At 37.7% G+C, this 20,459-nt stretch overlaps 1 protein-coding gene across 1 annotated transcript; it reads left to right on the plus strand.

Annotated features, from left to right (window-relative positions):
- The first annotated feature begins 62 nt into the window (after positions 1-62).
- LOC129273582 (E3 ubiquitin-protein ligase KCMF1-like) lies at positions 63-19,783 on the plus strand. Its single transcript, XM_064108019.1, has 8 exons — positions 63-297; positions 5,118-5,285; positions 9,911-10,050; positions 11,127-11,228; positions 11,680-11,845; positions 14,146-14,324; positions 14,630-14,805; positions 15,436-19,783. Exons 1-8 carry the CDS (start codon positions 282-284, stop codon positions 15,683-15,685), a joined length of 1,197 nt encoding a protein of 398 aa, XP_063964089.1. The 5' UTR covers positions 63-281; the 3' UTR covers positions 15,686-19,783.
- The last annotated feature ends 676 nt before the right edge of the window (positions 19,784-20,459 follow it).

A 20,459-nucleotide genomic window follows, 5' to 3' on the forward strand; every position in this document is an offset into this window, starting at 1 on the left:
TTTTAATTTTCTTTTTACGTAAAAATATATAAAAATTGTATTTGATTAGGAGTTTTATATTTCTATTCAGAAAACATATATTTGAGGTTGTGACATCACTGCTCATGGGGTTGAGCACTTTTGATCTTGACGAATATGGGTGCATAATTGGACATAAAAACATCGTTTATTTTTCATGTGGAACCTGTATTTAACATTTTTATGAAATTTTCATATCACAAGACTCTGCTCAAGCTGTGAATGGATTTTGAGTCTACATTGGGGCCGAGTTTTTGCCTAGGATGTCCCGACATGAAGGTAAGCAGATTGCAGAAACCGGAACATGTCAGCATTATCCCATAGGCTTTATGTGTGAAAAGGACCCACAGAATCCCCGACCCAGGCACAGTAAAAACAGTGCAGTGGCAGTATGGTTGGAAGTGGAACTACCCCTTATCGGCCACCTAATTTTCTAAGCATCTTATTTGCGAAAATATTTATCAGTTTTACCTAGTCTTCGTATCATTTCTGCAGAAAATTGAGCAGATTAGATTCCCATGTTTCGATCGGCGACTCCGTCTCCGATTCAATTTGCGTAGAGTCTAAATAATCAGTAAATCAGCGAACAACGAATACAACGATTTTGCATAAAATTTGCTCATTTGCACCCTTCTTTTGAAACCGACCACCCGTAATACACTAAGTTTACGGCCGATTCTTGTCGCGGTGGCGAAATATTTTGACTCTTCCAAATCAGTTCCATGATGTTATTGTTAACATGCTAAATGATCGTCTCAGTCTCACTACTTCCACTGCGAGCTGCGGCACATGATTCGACGATTGACGACAGATATTTGTTCTAAAGTCGTTTCCTATCGGATTTCTTGGTATGAACAACTGTTTTTCGGCCGGGTTTGGCTCTAGTCAAAACAATTTTGATGAATTCTACTAAATTTTTACCTTTTTCCCCTTCTTTTTCTCTCGTAAAATCGATTCTTACCGTTCCTATGGACACTGCGCCTACTCTCCCGCGCGTATCGTTTGTATGGTTGGAACTACCCCTTATCGACCACCTAATCTTCTCAGCATCGTATCTGCGAAAATATTCATCAATTTTACCCAGTTTTAGTCTCATTTGTGCAGAAAATTGAGCAGATCAGATTCCCATGTTTCGCTCGGCGACTCCGATTCAATCCGGGTATATATCGACGAACAACGAATACGACGATTTTACATTTGCTCATTTGCACCCGTCTTTTGAAACCGACCACCCGCGATACACTAAGTTTACGGCCGATTTTTGTCGCGGTGGCGAAATATTTTTACTCTTCCAAATCAGTTCTATGATGTCAACATGCTAAATGATCGTCTCACTACTTCCACTGCGAGCTCCGGCACATAATTCGACGATTGACGACGGATATTTGTTCTAAAGCCGTTTCCTATCGGATTTCTTGGTTTTTCAGCGGGAATTGGGTCTGGTCAATACAATTTTGATTAATTCTACTAAATTTTTACTTTTTGTTCTTTTTTTCTCGTAAAATCGATTCTTACCGTTCCTATGGACACTGCGCCTACTCTCCCGCGCGTATCGTTTGTAATACGCAATAATTTTAACGCGCGCAAGGTGGTCGGTTTCAAAAGAGGTGGTCGATATGTGGTAGTCTCACCATAATAGTAATACGCAATAATTTTAATGCGCGCAAGGTGGTCGGTTTCAAAAGAAGTGGTCGATATGTGGTGGTCTCAGTCGTCTCACTATACTAGGCCCTGATAAAAATAAAAGAAGATTGAGCTCGATCAGATTCATTTACGTCAGGGTCTATTAACAAAGTTAAAATCTATTCTACTGCAATAACAAGTAAGTACATGTAGACAAGACCAAGGTCTAAAAGTGGAAATTTTTGTGGTGTGGTCTTTTCGTGGCAAGATTGATCAGCAGTAGAGGCGCTGGTCCAAAAATTGGGATTGTCCCAGAAAACAAGGATATCTTCATAAACCAAGACAAATCATGTCTTGATAAATTGAGACTGTCCTTGTTTATGGGGACGTTTTTTTTTCACTTCCGCCTACGGGACAAAGACATCAATTACGGAATTGAGAGTGCTAAAGATAGATTCAGTGACCTCAATTCCCCCCAGCTCACCGTCTATTTTTCATGATTTACCGTCTTCCAATAATCTTGTTATGAAACCTGATATGTTTACATTGACTAGCGCACTTGATTAGTGTCTGCACTTGACAGGTGAATGAACTTTACTAGATCTCTTGTGTGAAGAAGTCTTTAAAAACTGAGACAGTCCCTGTAAACTGGGATGATCCCAATTTTCTGACCAGCGCCTCTACTGATCAGCGAGCGCGAATTTAATTTTAAAACATGCGAATTTATGTCTCTGAGCATCTATTGTAATACAAGTTTTGAACTCCGGTTCAATTGCATGTATCATTTTGGCTGCATAATTTGACCTATAGAGGGCAACATTTAAGCAAGCAAGCTTGGGCTTGAGCTCCAAAATCATTCATATGCATCACCAGAATTTGTTCCAATGCGATCATTTTTTTAAGTCGCAGAACGGTATTGAGACTCTAAATTTTGATTTTGCTTGAAATACATGTATAAGTTCTTTTTGCAGTTTGATTGGTGAGTGTTTAACTCTAGATCTGTTTAGTTTTTAAGAAGATGTCTTGTTGATCGCCCAGGCCATGCAGGCAAGGTTTGTTGATTGATCCCATGCACTTTGTTTGAATAGCCGTAATCCCCCCGGTCCTTACCCAGTGCTCGGCTGTCCTACCAGGCCAGCAGCGCCTCTGTTTTGCCTTCCCAGATGTCCCCCCCCCCCACAAAGAAAAGTTGCGCTAAATGTCACAAAAGCTCATGATCGGATCAAAACAATGCTGAATTATGCCTCTTTAGAGCAAGAATTATGATCAGAAAATATAATTTCGTTGCTGAAATGTTAATTATAATCATTCACACATGGGGAAGAAGGAAGTGACTCTGTGATTATGGAGTGTGCAGCGTGAATTCAAGAACTTGCGAATATGTTTTGAAGCTGCCAAGCGAGAAAAATTAATCCCGCCAAAATAACAGTGTTTACATATTACAGTACCGTATTATATTGTTGCGTCACATACATGTAGCATGATATGCAATAATGAGTAACCGGCCCACAATTCGACAACTTTTGCCTTTGGTAGATCTAGATCTAGAGTAAAGTGCCCAAATATCTTAATTATATTAAGCATAATTGGACCAAACAAAAATACAACTATTGAAAACAAATAAAAATCATATGTATTTCTGTAGTACAAATGTTGAATATGTCTTAAAAAAATAGAATTGAAAAAAATGTGGTAAACGGAAATTATTTACTTACTATCAGAAGCTTGTTTTTTTACCAAATATCGGACACAGTTTCCAAATACATGTATCGGGCATGTAAAGTTCAGGGGCCGCGGAACGGTTTTCAAAGTGGGGGGGGGGCTGACCATGCTAAAAATCACAATCATATGGTCATTTTTACATTTTTGTACACGGTTTTGGAAAAAAGTAGGGGGCTGAAGCCCCCCCGGTTCCGCGGCCCCTGAAGTTGTGCGCCGCGATCAATTTTTGGCGATTTAAATCATGCCCTAACCCCCAAAATAATTGCTTGATTGTTGTGAAAATAACTTTCAATCAGCTGCGCAAATGCCGATTGTAATTATTCCTATCAATAATTTTGATATAGTAATCAGTAAATAATCATTATTTACATACCGATTGGACCTCTTTTGGCTCTTAATGTCTGACGTCCTTGCTCAGCTGCGCGCGACTTCGTTCTGAAAACGAGTGTGTGCATGTCAACAGCACGCATTTCCAATTCAATTGGCAGATATGTCTGATGTTTGGGAGAGTGCCATATTTGGAAGGGTGTCAAATTTCCCGCTGTTGGGGCTCCCCATGGTGGCCATTGCAGATTTTCTTGTGATAGATCGAATATGTGCGATCTTGGCGGCAATATTTCTGGTGGAATTCACTTCCCCCTTACGAGATTTTTTGGGGTTATCGATCTTTTGGAGTCCATAATTAGCGAGGGTCATATGAATCTTTGGAAGTCAAAATCATGGATTTTACCCGGGCTGGATTTAACCCCTGGAATGTTTTTTTTTGAGCAGCAACCTGGATCTACTGTATGTGCAGTTCAATAGCAGGTCCATGTTCATGTATCTCATGCATGCATGTCCCCTGCCAGTGCGGGTCCCTGTGCGGGAGGGAGTTGAAGTCATTTTTGTCCGATATATGGAACCGTCCGATGTTTGGGGGTTTTACTCTAATGTAATTTCCAATGCACATGTTTTGATGATTGCAATGACCAAAATGTGTGCAATTCTATATGAATTTGTCTTATATTTTGCTCATTTACATAACACTCTTGATCTTGATCCTGTCTTCACTTCCTGGTTTTCTCCCTCTGTAGCTTTCGGAGATCAACCTGACGAAGGGCTGATCTGCCTGATCACTCATTGTAGTAAAGTACAAAAAAAAAAATATTATTTTGAATGAGAATATAATCAAGTGAAGAATTACATGTACATGTACATGTAGAAGGGGTATTGGATCGATCAGAATAACAATGATCAAAAGTGCATTGTTTATGCAAGATAATCTTAAGATCGTAGCTATTGCTGTACTAGAATTCCACCCAGTTTATTGAATAGCAAGAATTGCATGTCTTGACTTTTTTAACTTTGGGGTTTCAAAATCACTTACAGGTGTACTTACTTCATATTCGACTTTAATCTTAAATTTGCATTCCTCTCTTCATGCTGTTGTATCCCCTGTTTATCATATTCTTTTCCACATCACAAGCATTCCCGTTGTCATTCCAACTGCACAATACATGTTTTATTTTATGTGTTTTTCTTATTTTGTAGATCTACCATACTTCGAAAATTCATCTGACATGCATGTACATGTACTATACATAGTATGTATTTCATCCTCATTGGTTCACCGTTCACACTTGGTTCTTCTACTTTCTAGGAATTCTCTGTTTCTATGGTGGTTATTTTGTTAATCGTAAATAATAGTAAGAGATGATTACAAGGAAATTATTTCTAATGTCAGTCAAATAACCCTTTCTCCTTCTTTTGATTAGGTGTAAGCTGTGACTGCTGTCTGAAAAGTAATTTCCGAGGCAGAAGGTATAAGTGTCTGATTTGTTACGACTATGACCTTTGTTCGACCTGCTATGAAAACGGAGCAACAACTACAAGGCATACAGCAGAGCATCCAATGCAGTGTATACTTACTAGATCAGATTTTGGTAAGCTAAGAAATTTCTTCTTTTTAACACAGTAAGGATTGGATTTTAAGTAAAACCTGAAATACATGAGTAGTAATGAATAAATGAAGTGCGAGTGGCAGGCACTTACTTATTTAATGTCTCTTGTCCGTCGATCTGTCCAAGAGGCCCGTTGTACATTCACTCAGTAGTTTCTTGCCAGGTGCTGCACGCGTTGATCGACCTTCACTTTCGGGCACTTGAACTCTCACTGATCTTGACGCCCCCTGTTGGTCATCGGGGGGTATATTAGGGGGGAAGCTGCGCACGCGCGCCGTGCGTAATGCCCACACGTACGCATCGAGGTGAATGGGGAGCGATGTTAGTATTGGTTAGTGTTGTCTATTGTCTTGTACCTCGCCGGGTATTTCCAGGCGACACTATTCGACTATTGCTTATACTTTACACCCCCCGGTCCTATAGATTGGCAAATATTTTGAAATTGTTTATTTTGAAATTGCCAATCTCTGTATTTGAATTTGCCAGTGTCTAGAGTTAAGGAAAACAAATAATATAAAACAAACCAAAACCAAAGCAATTGAACGTAATCCTGAATTGTCAACAAAAACAACCTTTACTGCTTCTCTATTTACAGTATTTACAAATAATAAGTTCCTACTCAGTTTTCCTGAGACGGATACTCATTCAGGTTACTCTAAAACCTACTTCAAGAGTACAAACGCTGTGCGTTTGTGTAAGTAGCCCCTATTATTTCTGGGAGGGGCATTCCGCGCGCCTTGGCGACGTAATATCCCACGTCCCCAAGATAGTACTGGGTGTTATAGGTACATCTGGGATGCAACTTGAGGTGAGGGGAGTCTGTCTCTAGTAACAGACGGTTCAGGGGAATTTCCCTCAGTGCTCCGAGTTGGTCCTCGTCGAACGAACGGACCTTGCCCGTGATACCGAAGTAGCAGTGAGGAAATGCCTCGTGCCATGCGTTGACCATACCGGCGTCACTGGTGAAGCAGTGCAAGTGCACACGTTGGTGGGGGAGGCACTTGCTCTTTAAAAGCCGCAATGCCAACCGGTTTATGACCTTACTGTACTTGTCGTCATCAGCCCCTCGCAAGTGCATCACTAAGATGCGCCCTAGAGATCCTGTCCATGAGTTCCTCTTGGTGTCGCCAAAGGTGGTTCTTTACCGTGAAGTCAAATCCAACTTCACTGATGGCTGACATCGGGGATTGGACAGGAGCTTTAGGAAGCATTCCCATTGGGCTTGCGTGTAATTCGCCGCCTGTGTCGGATGGATTCCGATGGCCAATTGGAATCAGTTATTCTGCCCAGGACCTTTTTCTCAAATTCTGGACGGGAGAAGTTCAAAGGGTCACAGTAATTAAGAACCCCGCCAGTTATTGGAAGATAGTGGTCCGGTTCACGGCCTGGGAGCATCGCTTTGCTCACATCTTGGACACCTAAAAGCTACTTCATTTAGCCTGTAGGGATGGAAATGGGAGTCAAACCCTGATACCTCAGGTGGAATCTTTTCTGTCACTTCCAACTCTTGAACAGGCACAGCTGGAACGGGAGCAGGTATCTGGAGTCCGGGCTCTAGTTCCAGTTGGTTAATAGCCTCCCTCTGTTCAGAGGAGAGTTTGTTCCACAGGAACACAAGGGGCCGCCAATGTGCAAGAATTGCCGGGGAGTTGATCGGCTGAAGGGTGGGAACTACTAAGTACCTGTTTCCAACCCTCTTTCTCCAGTAGCAGGCCCATTTCTACCTTATCGTTTCACTGAGAGGGCTTTGAACAGAGTGCCAGTTTTGATTTGTGTAGTCTATAAGTCCATCTATATTGTCTGCGCCTGTGAGGAAGTTTGCCACCATATGCAAAGCCTTGGCCCGCTTTGAAAGTGTGTTTGACCATCCCGGGCTGGTATAATAATATAGGGTATTTATATTGCGCACATATCCACCTTGTTAGGTGCTCAAGGCGGTATGTTCTTCCTGAGGGCAGAAAAAATCGGGAAGATGGTAATAAACATGCCACCTTAGTTTAGGGGAGGCATGCCCAGAACCTTCAAGTGGACACATTGATCTGTGCTTCTTCGATCGTTGGTTGCCCCCAGAGGTGGACGGGCATTATGTCCCCTTTTTAGCCTGTTCGTCATGATTAATGGGGTTTCCAGGAACCGCCCCTCGAAAGGGTTAATGGCTGGAGCCAGGAAGCAAGGCAATTATGCCTGCACCCCTTCCGGCTGCCAGCCCTTTAGAGGCGAGCACTTTTGTGTTTTTCCCTACTACAGGCTCCGTCAGAAAAGCCGGTTCGTATCATGCAATTCCTGTACCTCTACCTACTGTGCGATATGTTTCGGATTCTATTTCCATCTTGACAGGATTAGTGTCGGTTTCTTCCCTGCTCACCTCACCTTCAAATTCCCTGGACAGTGGACTATGGGGAAAGAGATCGATGATGGGATCCTATCATCCATCCTGTGTGGATAGAAGACCAGTGACACTGTTGCGTTAATCATTTAAGGAATGGAAACACTTATGAATTATTTATTATATCCCCTGTTATGTTTAATCGTCAGATCCCATTGTCCGGTTTTATTACTTTTTTTGTCTCACCTGCATAGCAGAGTGAGACTATAGGCGCCGCTTTTCCGACGGCGACGGCGGCGGCGGCGTCAACACCAAATCTTAACCTGAGGTTAAGTTTTTGAAATGACAGCATAACTTAGAAAGTATATGGACCTAGTTCATGAAACTTGGCCATAAGGTTAATCAAGTATTACTGAACATCCTGCCTGAGTTTCATGTCACATGACCAAGGTCAAAGGTCATTTAGGGTCAATGAACTTAGACCATGTTGGGGGAATCAACATCAAAATCTTAACCTAAGGTTAAGTTTTTGAAATGTCATCATAACTTAGAAAATATATGGACCTAGTTCATGAAACTTATACATAAGGTTAATCAAGTATCACTGAACATCCTGCATGAGTTTCACGTCACATGACCAAGGTCAAAGGTCATTTAGGGTCAATGAACTTTGGCCGAATTGGGGGTATCTGTTGAATTACCATCATAACTTTGAAAGTTTATGGATCTGATTCATGAAACTTGGACATAATAGTAATCAAGTATTACTGAACATCCTGTGCAAGTTTCAGGTCACATGATCAAGGTCAAAGGTCATTTAGGGTCAATGAACTTTGGCCAAATTGGGGTATTTGTTGAATTACAGCCATAAATTTGAAAGTGTGTTGGTCTAGTTCATAAAACTTGGACATAATAGTAATCAAGTATCACTGAACATCCTGTGCGAGTTTCAGGTCACATGATCAAGGTCAAAGGTCATGTAAGGTCAAAGAACTTTGGCCACGTTGGGGGTATTTGTTGAATTGCCATCATATCTCTATAAGTGTATTGGTCTAGTTCATAAAACGTGGAAATAAGAGTAACCAAGTATCACTGAACATCTTGTGCGAGTTATAGTAGTTTTCATAATCAGCACTGCTGCTATATTGAATCGCGTGATGCAGGTGAGACGGCCAGAGGCATTCCACTTGTTTGTTTTTACTTGTTAGTGTTGTCTATTGTCTTGTACCTCGCCGGGTATTTCCAGGCGACACTATTCGACAAAAACATTGATTTATGTTATATATGTTACAAAAAGAGGGCATGAACATTTGAGATGTGTATTTGTCCCCTAAGAATTCCCGAAACTGGGTTCAAACGAAAACAAACTGCAATAATCATGTTATTGTTGGAGTGGATAATTGATTTAAGTCATTTAATGTGTAACAATAACAAGTTATAAATACCTTTCCTGACTAAAGCTAGAAAACCATGTAGTTACATTTCACTTTGTCCAGCACTATTCATTTATGATTTGTCCATCTTTTTTTGCAACTTTTCTTATGAATAATTTTCTTCTATTATTAGTTGTTACATAACGACCTCCAGATTATCAAAGTACACAGCCAAAGTGGACAAAACTGTGTGGGGTCCCATTTATAGAATAATTTGTATGGTTCAGAGTTTCCCCATATGAAGTAAGAAGACATTAGGGGTCAATTATTTTCTGGTGTGTTGGAAACCCCTTTGCATACAAATTGCCTTAATTTTGAGAATAAGCAAAAATAAAGATTAGGAAAATGTCCTGTAATTCACAGGATTGCCCATTTACAGTGATTCATCAGCAAGCAGTAATAATCATTAGCCAAAGTTTTTATTCAATCATAAATTTCCTTTAATTGCCATATTACGACAGGCAGTGATGAAAACCTGCAATTTGTACATGAAGCTAATAAAAACATTGACTCATACACTTTTAAAGTACATTGTACGTGCACAAATTGATCTGTTTTTACATGTATGTGATGAATTATTCAAACCCTGTCTTTTCTTGAAACATGCACTTACAAATAAATGATGTATGTATTCTTTATGTTATTGATAAGTCAAATCTTCCATGCAAATATATCAAATGTTTTTATTAAAATCTCCTCCCTGCAAGTTTATAGTGCAATGCTACAAAGTACATTTGTGTTTATGTTTTACACACTTGATACACCTACATGTATGACCTCTGTGAATTTATTCAGCATTTAATAACCCTCTTTTACAAGTTTTGTTTTTATTTTCCATCATTTATTAGATTTATATTATGGTGGTGAAGCGGTGAGTTTAGACCAAGCCCAGTCCTTCTCCTGTCCATATTGTGGGAAGATGGGGTTTACAGAAACAACCTTACAAGAGCATGTCACTTCTGAACATTCTGACTCAAATGCAGAAGTGGTGAGTATACTAACCTTCTAAACTACTGCTCGTGTCATTGAATCAAAGGCCTGCATTCTCATAAGAAAATCAACTGTAGAACAAGCATCTTGAAGTGACTGACAATTCAAAGACACTTGGGAGAGCACCCTTCAATTAAATTTTAAGTTCAAAATCATTCATAGGTTTTAAAAATATTTGTTAAATACATGTACATACTTTCTAGGGCCCATTTCCTAAAGAGTTACAATGGAAATCTTGATTGTGATTGGCTGCTGAGACCTGTTACCAATGTACAGTGTAGTTGCCATATTCATAAAGTTACATGGTTGTAACTCTTTTGTGGAACAGGCCCCTGGTCTCGGAATAAAAAAAAGTATGATTGCTAGCTACAGTGAAAGAGATCTATAAATAGCAACTTTGCAATTGGCAATTGATTGAAACTATAAAGTTTTTGTAACCACCTTTATAGAAAATAGAACTGGCATATTGATTAGTGGCATCTTAAAGATAAATGCCAGTTGTGGTAACGATTTCAAAATGAGTTCGTACAGAATCCAATAAAATGACCACCAAAGTGTCTGTTTGTATAAATAAAAAATATGTGCCAAAGGATTCTGGAAGAAATTGTGTAATTGCTGAGAAATTAGCAAATAAGCACGGGATTCGGGTCAAGCGTCGGGCCGACATTCAAAGCAATAATAATACACTGTCCCACGTGCACTTATCTGTGTTGGTGATCTTCAGTGTGAACATTTTTCAGCGTAGAATTCAAGATTTCACAAAGTTCAGTTTATGTACATGTAACTGTACCAGATCTAGATCCTCGATGATATAGTGACAACAGACTTTCTCGTGACATCAGTGTTTACTGCAACTACTTTCATTTATCTTTAAGATGAGATTGGAAAGGTCGAGAGTGCAAGGATGTGAGTCCACCTATACACAATTTTCCCACATAAAACATGTCTCTTGACCTACATGTAGCATGTAACTATTCCTTCAAGTTTTCTGTTTTCTTCTGTTGTATTAACATTTTTTATCCCAGTATTTCTACATGTATTTTTATGTTTTTGTTCATTGTTAATAATCTGTAGGTGTGTCCAGTGTGTGCAGCATCACCAGGAGGTGACCCTAATCATGTGACTGATGATTTTGCAGCTCATCTGACGTTAGAACACAGATCATCAAGAGAAATTATATCCTTTGTTTGATAAGAAATGTACCAATTATTTGTGAAATGAAACAAGGATGAGCTTTTACATTTATTTTTATTATACCCCCGCCAAATTAAGTTTGAAGGGGTATGTAGGAATCAGTGTATGGTCGGTCCTTTGCAAATCTTGCACATTGAACTACAACCCGAGTTAAGCAATTCTCATGAAATTTGGAACACATATTGGTGTTGGGGTATAGATGTGCAAGACACATATTCTGTGTGTGTTGGAAATTGTGTTGCCATGGTAACAACATAGTATATGCACTAAATTACCGGCAGGTAAAAATCTTGCGGTTCGTACCACTTCATCAGTTTTCATCAAGTTATCATGAAATTTGGCTCTTACATTGGTCTTGAGGTAAAGATGTGCAGGAGATGTTTATTCTGAATCTATGAAATTCAAATCTATTCCTTGACCTGAAGTATCGTACGACGAAGCAGGCAATGTGAGGCATCTAAGAAGAATGTTTCATCCAGGCAGAGGTATAGGACCGAGACCAAGGCGGACAAACATGCACTTTGGTGGTGGCAGTGCACTCTCGGCAGGTCAAAGTTCAGGTTCTCCTGGCAACAGAGAAGCCATGGATCCTATAGCAGGTGAAAGACGGGGGTGGTTTCTTTCAAATGATTTTACAGCAATTGATATATTTATGTACAGTCTGACCCGTCATATCCGGCCTCCCTTTAACCGGATATCTCAATTATCTGAATGTACACTTGTAAAGATTTTTTTTTTTAATCTAATGATTACGTGGGGAAATGAGATTTCAACCTAAAATCAACATATCCACACAAACTCATATCAATTACATATATTATCCAATGTAATTAACATACAACCACCTGAAATTTTTATAGAAATATCCTACCCAAATAACCGAAAGAACATAGACTGAACAAGTTTTCATTAAGTAAGGGCGTGGCGCAACCTTCTCACAATCGTTCATTGTACATACATGTATGTGTGCAAGAGGACGGCCGGATTAGCTTGTTTAATACACAAAATTGTATACGCTCCTCTCAAATGTGTAGGTCATCAAAGAGCGGATGTTGTGCAATCAAACTCGACCCTTTAACTAGACAAAAACACTGAGTTGTATTTTGAAGACACAAACAACAAAAATGAAAAAAAAACATTTCCTCTGTATGTTTTTTATTTTTATTTCAGGAGAAATAAAACAACACTTGTCTTGGTTCTAGTCTTGCACTTTATGGGCAGCACCATTTATCATGTTGGAGCCAACAGTCAGTCTAACAATGGATGCCTATTAAAAAGCGAAACCGTGAAAATCAAATTTTGAAACTTAGCTTCATTGACTTGTCCACTTTCTTTCCAAGACCTGCTCGAAACATTCCTCAATATTTTAAGCAGGCAAACTATTCCAAGAGTTTGGCAATATGATTTCATTTCCATAAAAAACCCGCCAATAATTTTGCGCGGACAGCATAGTGTTATGCTGCAGTCACATTTCCTGTACGGCGGTCGTACAGCGAGTCTAAAACAGCCGTTTGATTCATTTTTGTCTCACCTGCATAGCAGAGTGAGACTATAGGCGCCGCTTTTCCGACGGCGACGGCGGCGGCGACGGCGACGGCGACGGCGGCGGCGGCGTCAACACCAAATCTTAACCTGAGGTTAAGTTTTTGAAATGACAGCATAACTTAGAAAGTATATGGACCTAGTTCATGAAACTTGGCCATAAGGTTAATCAAGTATTACTGAACATCCTGCCTGAGTTTCATGTCACATGACCAAGGTCAAAGGTCATTTAGGGTCAATGAACTTAGACCATGTTGGGGGAATCAACATCAAAATCTTAACCTAAGGTTAAGTTTTTGAAATGTCATCATAACTTAGAAAATATATGGACCTAGTTCATGAAACTTATACATTAGGTTAATCAAGTATCACTGAACATCCTGCATGAGTTTCACATCACATGACCAAGGTCAAAGGTCATTTAGGGTCAATGAACTTTGGCCGAATTGGGGGTATCTGTTGAATTACCATCATAACTTTGAAAGTTTATGGATCTGATTCATGAAACTTGGACATAATAGTAATCAAGTATTACTGAATATCCTGTGCAAGTTTCAGGTCACATGATCAAGGTCAAAGGTCATTTAGGGTCAATGAACTTTGGCCAAATTGGGGTATTTGTTGAATTACAGCCATAAATTTGAAAGTGTGTTGGTCTAGTTCATAAAACTTGGACATAATAGTAATCAAGTATCACTGAACATCCTGTGCGAGTTTCAGGTCACATGATCAAGGTCAAAGGTCATGTAAGGTCAAAGAACTTTGGCCACGTTGGGGGTATTTGTTGAATTGCCATCATATCTCTATAAGTGTATTGGTCTAGTTCATAAAACGTGGAAATAAGAGTAACCAAGTATCACTGAACATCTTGTGCGAGTTATAGTAGTTTTCAAAATCAGCACTGCTGCTATATTGAATCGCGTGATGCAGGTGAGACGGCCAGAGGCATTCCACTTGTTATTCAAACCACCTACATGTATATGTAGCTGGCCAAGTCCCTTATTCGGTTAAGTGCTGGTCCCAGCATGTCCAGATAAGATAGGTTGGACTGTATAATCTCTCTCTATCTCTCTCTTTCTATCTCTACATCTATCTATCTATCTATCCATCCATCCATCCATCCATCTATCTATCTATCTGATCTATCTATCCATACGTCCAGCTTAAACCAAGTTAATTTCTCATTGTTTTTGTGATCATACAGTATATGCTTATTCTGAAAATCATCATATCTGTATGGCTTTGGGACAGTTTTGCCCACAATTCAATCTTGTAATAAAAACTTACCTGTATGTACATGTATGTATGACCAATATGATTGACTTTCTTTTGCTTTTTGGTTATTTTATTGGAACAGAACTCTTATCACAATTATCTGGGGCTAGGCGGTCAGCAGGTGGTCTTGCTAGCCATTCTTCGACAGCCTCACAGTTGCATCAACTACAGATGATGCAACTGCAATTAGAAAGGCAACAACAGCAGCAGCAACAACAGCAACAGCAGCAACAATCTCAGAATGCCCAAGTTAGGAGTATGGTACGTAGTTTTTTTTTTCATCCACCTCATTTTAATTTTTAATTGTTCTGTGATTAGAATTCAAGATTTTTTGTGTGTAGAGGATACAGAAGCACTTGTATATACAGTAAAGATAATTATGATAATAATACTGGTAATAGTAATGATAATAATAGTAACAACAACAACATTAATAGACAGCATTTATTATGCGCCATCGATCTAGTAAACTATTCAGAGGTGCACTTACAATGACCATACCATTCTTCATATTATGACATTGTTATCATTTAGACTGAAAACTGGCTTGATCTTTTTGCTCACAGGGGAGACGGCAAGTAGAAAGTTTGACAGTACCTCCTCCACGGAGACCTACCGGGGCAGCTGCATCGGCCAACAGCAACCCTAGCCACGGTGCCCCTTCTTACAGTTCGGTAGTGGAGACTGGTTTATTAACAGCCAGCACATCACAACAACCAGAGTCCCAGTATCTATTGTCAAGGTATTTGTTTATCAGTCGTTCATTCATCATTTGGTCCTTTGATCAATCATTCATTATTTGACCGTCTTACCCTCGCTCTTCCTTTCCTTTTCCTTCCTTTTTCATTGTATCCTTTGACAAACAAGATACTTTGGAGTTAAAATGGTTTATATATTTCTTTGTTTGATTCTTAACTTTTTACTTGCCTACAAGTCTCATATCTTAATGTGGCTTTATAACTGTACTTTGGCTCTGTCCATTTCTGCTACAATAACTGAATTTAAACTCTCTATTCGAAAATTGACTTTAATTAATGCTTACTTTGATACATGAATGTCAATTTTTGACAGACCTACATTTCTTTTTAAATTTAATGGTAGGTCTAATTTGTCTACATGTATATCAAATGAGAATAATTTAATGGTTTAAAATAAGATCTGGTATATTGAGATCCTCAAAATGTTACAGACTCTTGAATGTTGAATGGTAAGATCTCATCAATATCTCCAGTAGAGTTTTAGGTGGAGTTTAGAGTGAACTTTCAACAGCAAGTATCAGCAAACTAGATTGTTTGAACCTATACGGGTTTGTTAAAAATGTAATGCACAATAAATATTGTCATCTTTACTCTCTTTTTCTTTTCTATTTCAGGATAAACGAGCCTTCCCTATCAGAAACGGACCTCCAGGTTTCAGAGATAGAGAATGCTGACCGCAGTTTCTTTCTCCAAGATCTGATCCTCTCCACGCTAAACGACTCCGACAAGGAGTCGGACACTTCACTAGAAAACATAGAGGGCCTCCTCGCTTGCACCAGTCTCACGGAGGATACGACGATAGCATCGCCAACCCTTCACAAGTTAGGATCTTTAAATTTGAAAGAAAAGGAGGGGCCGGCATAGCACATAGCCTCTCAGTGTGTTTTGTGTGTTGTTTGTGACTGATATTGTAAACGAGGCGAGTAAAAACAAGATAGAATGAAAAAAAAGAAACAAAATCAATTTACCAGTGCATTCTTGTATATTATATTAATATGAATATATATAAACTATGATATCCAATGGTAGAGAATCTGCATAGCATTATCAAGTCAGTATAGGACTGGACTAAGCCAGGGGCCGAGAATAGTGGGCACTTATATCAGTCTTTTGCAATATTTCTTTTTATACTTTTTTTGCAGATGCAGTAGATTGTTAGCAAGAGAGAGACAAATAGGTGCCCCACTAAAGTTAATATTGCTATTGTTAACCTCTGTCTGACAGGGATTTTTCCATGATTTTTGTTGTTGTAAGAATGTGGATCAATTATGACATTCATTATTAATGAGATCCATTGTTGTGATCCGTCATGTTGCATTTGTTGTCTTTCTGTCACTAAACCTGCCAGATAAGCATAATTTGTTCGTCTCATTTAGAGCAATTAAAAATATCAAGCATATAGATCCGTATTCTGATCTTAAGTTTAATGTAAACTATGTCTAAAGTTGTGCTTTATCTATGGATAGTGATCAACGTGTGTTCTCTAATGATAGAGGTCCAAACTGTGGGTGCATGTGACACCGAAAGGCTGATAACATTATGGGAAGACTAACATATTTCTTCACCCATCCTGAGAATGATAAATAACATCTTTTTCTTCACCTATTTCGGGGATAAACACAGTTTTCTTCACCTGAAAAAGCACGGGAAAAGAGACCAAGCAACATAAGATGAATACAGAGTAAATAAAGTTACATTTTAGGTTTCCTATGATTTTGGCATAGACTTAGACCATGGTTTAAACTAAACTAGATTTTAGAATATTGGCCAAATTGTTTGCCTTATGTTATATCATAATCTTTCTAATTAATGTTCTCTGACAGACTCCATTATTCTGTTGCATAGACTTTCAGATTATTTCTTCTATTAGATATAAGTGCTTTATACACTCATGTATCATTTTTGGACACTCCTATTAATGCTGTAATTTTAATTTAAAATGATTTTTTTTTTCACTTTTTATCTGTTGGCCCATCTGCGGATTCATACAGTTGCTTTCTCTTAATTACTTTCAACTTCAGTGATTTTTCCTGTTACACAAAGCTCACAGATTGATTGCACAGTTGATTGATACGATTGATTGCACACAATGATCTATGGATCAGTCATTAAAATCAGCCATATGATCAACTACAAAGCTCTGTGTATCATTGCTCTGATTGGTTCTTTCACTGATAGAGGTTGGGACTGTTCACATTTAGGAAATATGCCAATGTTTGCAAATGTACTGACTTTAAAACTAGATATATTCGAACACTTAATATTAGGACAAGGTTTTTATTTTTTAAAGACTACAGTCATTTTTGTATCGGGACTTTCTTTATGAGAGATGTTTAGCTTAAATGAATCACAACTATAAACAAATCATTTGTGCATCTTCCACAATATTCTTGAGTTCTGGTATTGAATGAAAAATGCTTTTTTTTTTTTAAAGATGGCTGTCATATATGCTCAACACAAGCAAATAAGCTTAAATGAAAATATCTGATTTAAACTAATAACAAAAAAACCCAAACAAACTGAAAATAACGATGTCTGATTGAACAGTGTTGGGGGTGGAAATCATTATTTCCCCCTGTTCTGGAATCTGTGTTGGTTTGTTTTGAGCACGTGGGAATTCAAAGCATTTTCATGACATGATCGCTTTGTGCATCTGAATTTTTCAAACAATTCAAGAAATATTTGACATAATTTATACAGTAACTGAACCCAAGAATACCTGGGAAGATCAGGTTGTAAACCCTTTGATGAACGGACGTAGTGTACCAGAAATTCAAACTTTTTTAACCGCTGTCGTTGACTTGTGTATCTTATATCTGTATTGTTGTGTATGAAATTAATCAAAAGCAATGCCTTGAATGGAAGGGAGAATTATCAACAATGTCAATTTATTGAGATGAGTAATGCTTATAAGGAGGATGGAGAAGGAAAATGTCCAGCCTTGCAGAATTACATTTCTTGAGACATTTTATATTATGTAAACTGATACAATCCTCGTTTTGTTTCACCACCGGAGATATTGAATTTTCTTCAATCCACCCTTTGCAATTCATGAAATATGGGGTTTAAATGGTTGCATTGGAGAATGACAAGTAATGGTGAAGAACAAAGCTATGTAATTTCAATATATTTTTCAAATCAGAATAATTGCTAGATATAAGAAAATGATTTTTTTTTTAATTATTGGGTTCTCTAGAAATGTTATTCTGCAGAAGCTGAAAATAGAGCCGATGATGTCATTGCTGATTAACTTCATTTCAAAGTACTTGTTTATGAAATGAAGAAAGAAAATTAATTTGATTATGAAGCAAAGGGATAAAAAAAAACGCACAGAGTTTGTATGTATTTAAATGGACGCTGTGTACTGAGACATTCTATGGCATCGACGTGCAAGGGAGGGTTGACTCCCGAATGACATTGTATGTTTGAATTGTGTATATATTCCAAGACAAATTCAAATGATGATGGCATTGTGGAAGTGGATTTCGCAGTGTGTTTTCAAATCTTGTATTTTTTTCATGTCCAAAAGGCTAGGTGGCCTACGAGGCAGCTGCTTAGTTTTCAAGCATTTTTTTGTTTCCCCCTGTTTCCATTACAAATCTACTTTGTGAGAGATTTTGATATGGGATGAATATCTACAAGAACTTTTGTGTCAAAACTTGTATTCCTTTCATTTAGGGTAATCCTTTGAAGTAATATTCCTTGTTTTTGTTTTTTACAAGAAAATTTATTTGGGGGGATCCCATTTTAATATGATTAGTATTTCATTGATTTCAAACAATGAAGAATAATGTAATACTTGCAACAATGAGACTTAAAACAGTATTCTTAAGCAGGGCATTCTCTTTTATACCAAGTGAACTATTGACACACACACACACATACCCCCAAACACAGACATGCTAGCACCCTAACACAGACTCACACTTGAGAAGAAAATTATTTTCAAGACTCTACTGCATCATTCTACCCCGATTTCTCCTGAATACATGCACAATCTCTGTGACAGGCTTGGTAGTAATATGAAATAAGTAATTTCCATCAGTTTTCTATGAAAAAAAGATAGAGGTGATTGATTATTTTTCAGGCATTACTGGTTTGGTTTCATTTTCCTGTTAAATTATTAAAGCTAATAAAAAGTAATGGTTTTGTGAGTTATGGGATGAATAGTGTATTCTAAAAATGTCCCTGACTTTAAAGCTGAGACCAAGTACAAAGAGAAATATTGAATTGGTATTCTGTTTTGGCTATATTTATCATACATGTACTCACTCCTGTTTTTAAATCAGTTACAGGGCTCTCGAAACTTACTACATTATGATATTCTCACTTTCTAAAATTATTATTTTAATTGTAAAGAATTTTCAAATGTCAGTTACCATGATTTTTTTGTCACTAAATTTATTATGATTTTGCTGTGAGTTTGAAGCTGGCCATAGTCTCTTTTTTTACCTTGATCAATAAGTTGGCTCACCGACCTCTAAATATTTTCTTTTCTCCAGTAAGATTAACAAGAAATATTCTGAAAATGCTGCTATTAAAGAGCCCTTCTTCCTCTGAATTTTCTCAAGCCATTAATAACACTTCACGCTGTCTCAATGTTCCACAGAATTAAGAACATGACATGATCATGTAGCATCTGTCTTTGAACTTAAACAAACATGCCTTACCATATTTGATATTTGCAGAATTTCTACTGTTTTTGTTTTACTTGTCGCCTCTTTTTTTTTATTGAAGTTATTTAAAATGCTTGTTTTTTGACAGGATCTTGGTATCATGACATTTTCTTTTGTAAGGTAGAACGATTAAATATTATATCTAATCCAAGTTAATTGCTTCTGCATATGACACACTGTTATATCCTTCCGATGTCAGCTGTACTGTGTACATGGAGTTCAGTGTCCCAGTGTTCACTGCATAAATAGATATGTTATAAAAGATATGAAATTAAAAAAAAACATACTACTGGTTGCAACATGTGTCTTTCTTGTTAAGGATTTATCTGTTTGTGCAATAAGATTATGATATATTGAGCATATACCTTGATGTCATTTAAAGGGATGGTTTAAGCTGAAAATATTCATATCTTAATAAATAGAGTAAATTTCACAGAGCAAAATGCCGAAAATTTGATCAAAATCGGATAACAAATAACAAAGCTATTGAATTTTAAAGATTTTCATTATTCCGGTGAAACAGTTCTAGGCATGTCTTTATGAATATTCATTAGGTGGGCTGATGATGTCACAAGCCCACTTTCCTTTTTCTTATGTTATTTCATGAAATCATTGTTTCATTTTTTCATACATGTGTAAATGATCTCTCCATTATGATAAAAGTTGCAGCAATAAATAACTAATGCACTTAACCAGTTGTCAATCAAATTTTTTTAGTTCTTGGTAGAAAAAAATTTGAATAAACCTAATTTCATATACTAAAATACAAAAGAACAAGTGGGGATGTGACATCAGCCCACCTAATGAATATTCATAAAGACATGCCTAGAACTGTTTCACCGAAATAATAGAAATCTTTAAAATTCAATAACTTCATTATTTGTTATCCGATTTTGATCAAATTTTCAGCATTTCTGTGAATTTTACTCTATTTATTGAGAATACTATCATACTATCAAGAC

Source organism: Lytechinus pictus, chromosome 12 (genome assembly GCF_037042905.1).
Source record: "Lytechinus pictus isolate F3 Inbred chromosome 12, Lp3.0, whole genome shotgun sequence".
Classification (NCBI taxonomy): domain Eukaryota; kingdom Metazoa; phylum Echinodermata; class Echinoidea; order Temnopleuroida; family Toxopneustidae; genus Lytechinus; species Lytechinus pictus.

What these genes read in the sequence shown, in the direction of transcription:
- LOC129273582 (XM_064108019.1), top strand. An exon ending in CTGACTCAAATGCAGAAGTG is followed by an intron (nt 10,051 to 11,126) that starts GTGAGTATACTA and finishes AATAATCTGTAG; the next exon opens with GTGTGTCCAGTGTGTGCAGC. An exon ending in AGCCATGGATCCTATAGCAG is followed by an intron (nt 11,846 to 14,145) that starts GTGAAAGACGGG and finishes TTATTGGAACAG; the next exon opens with AACTCTTATCACAATTATCT.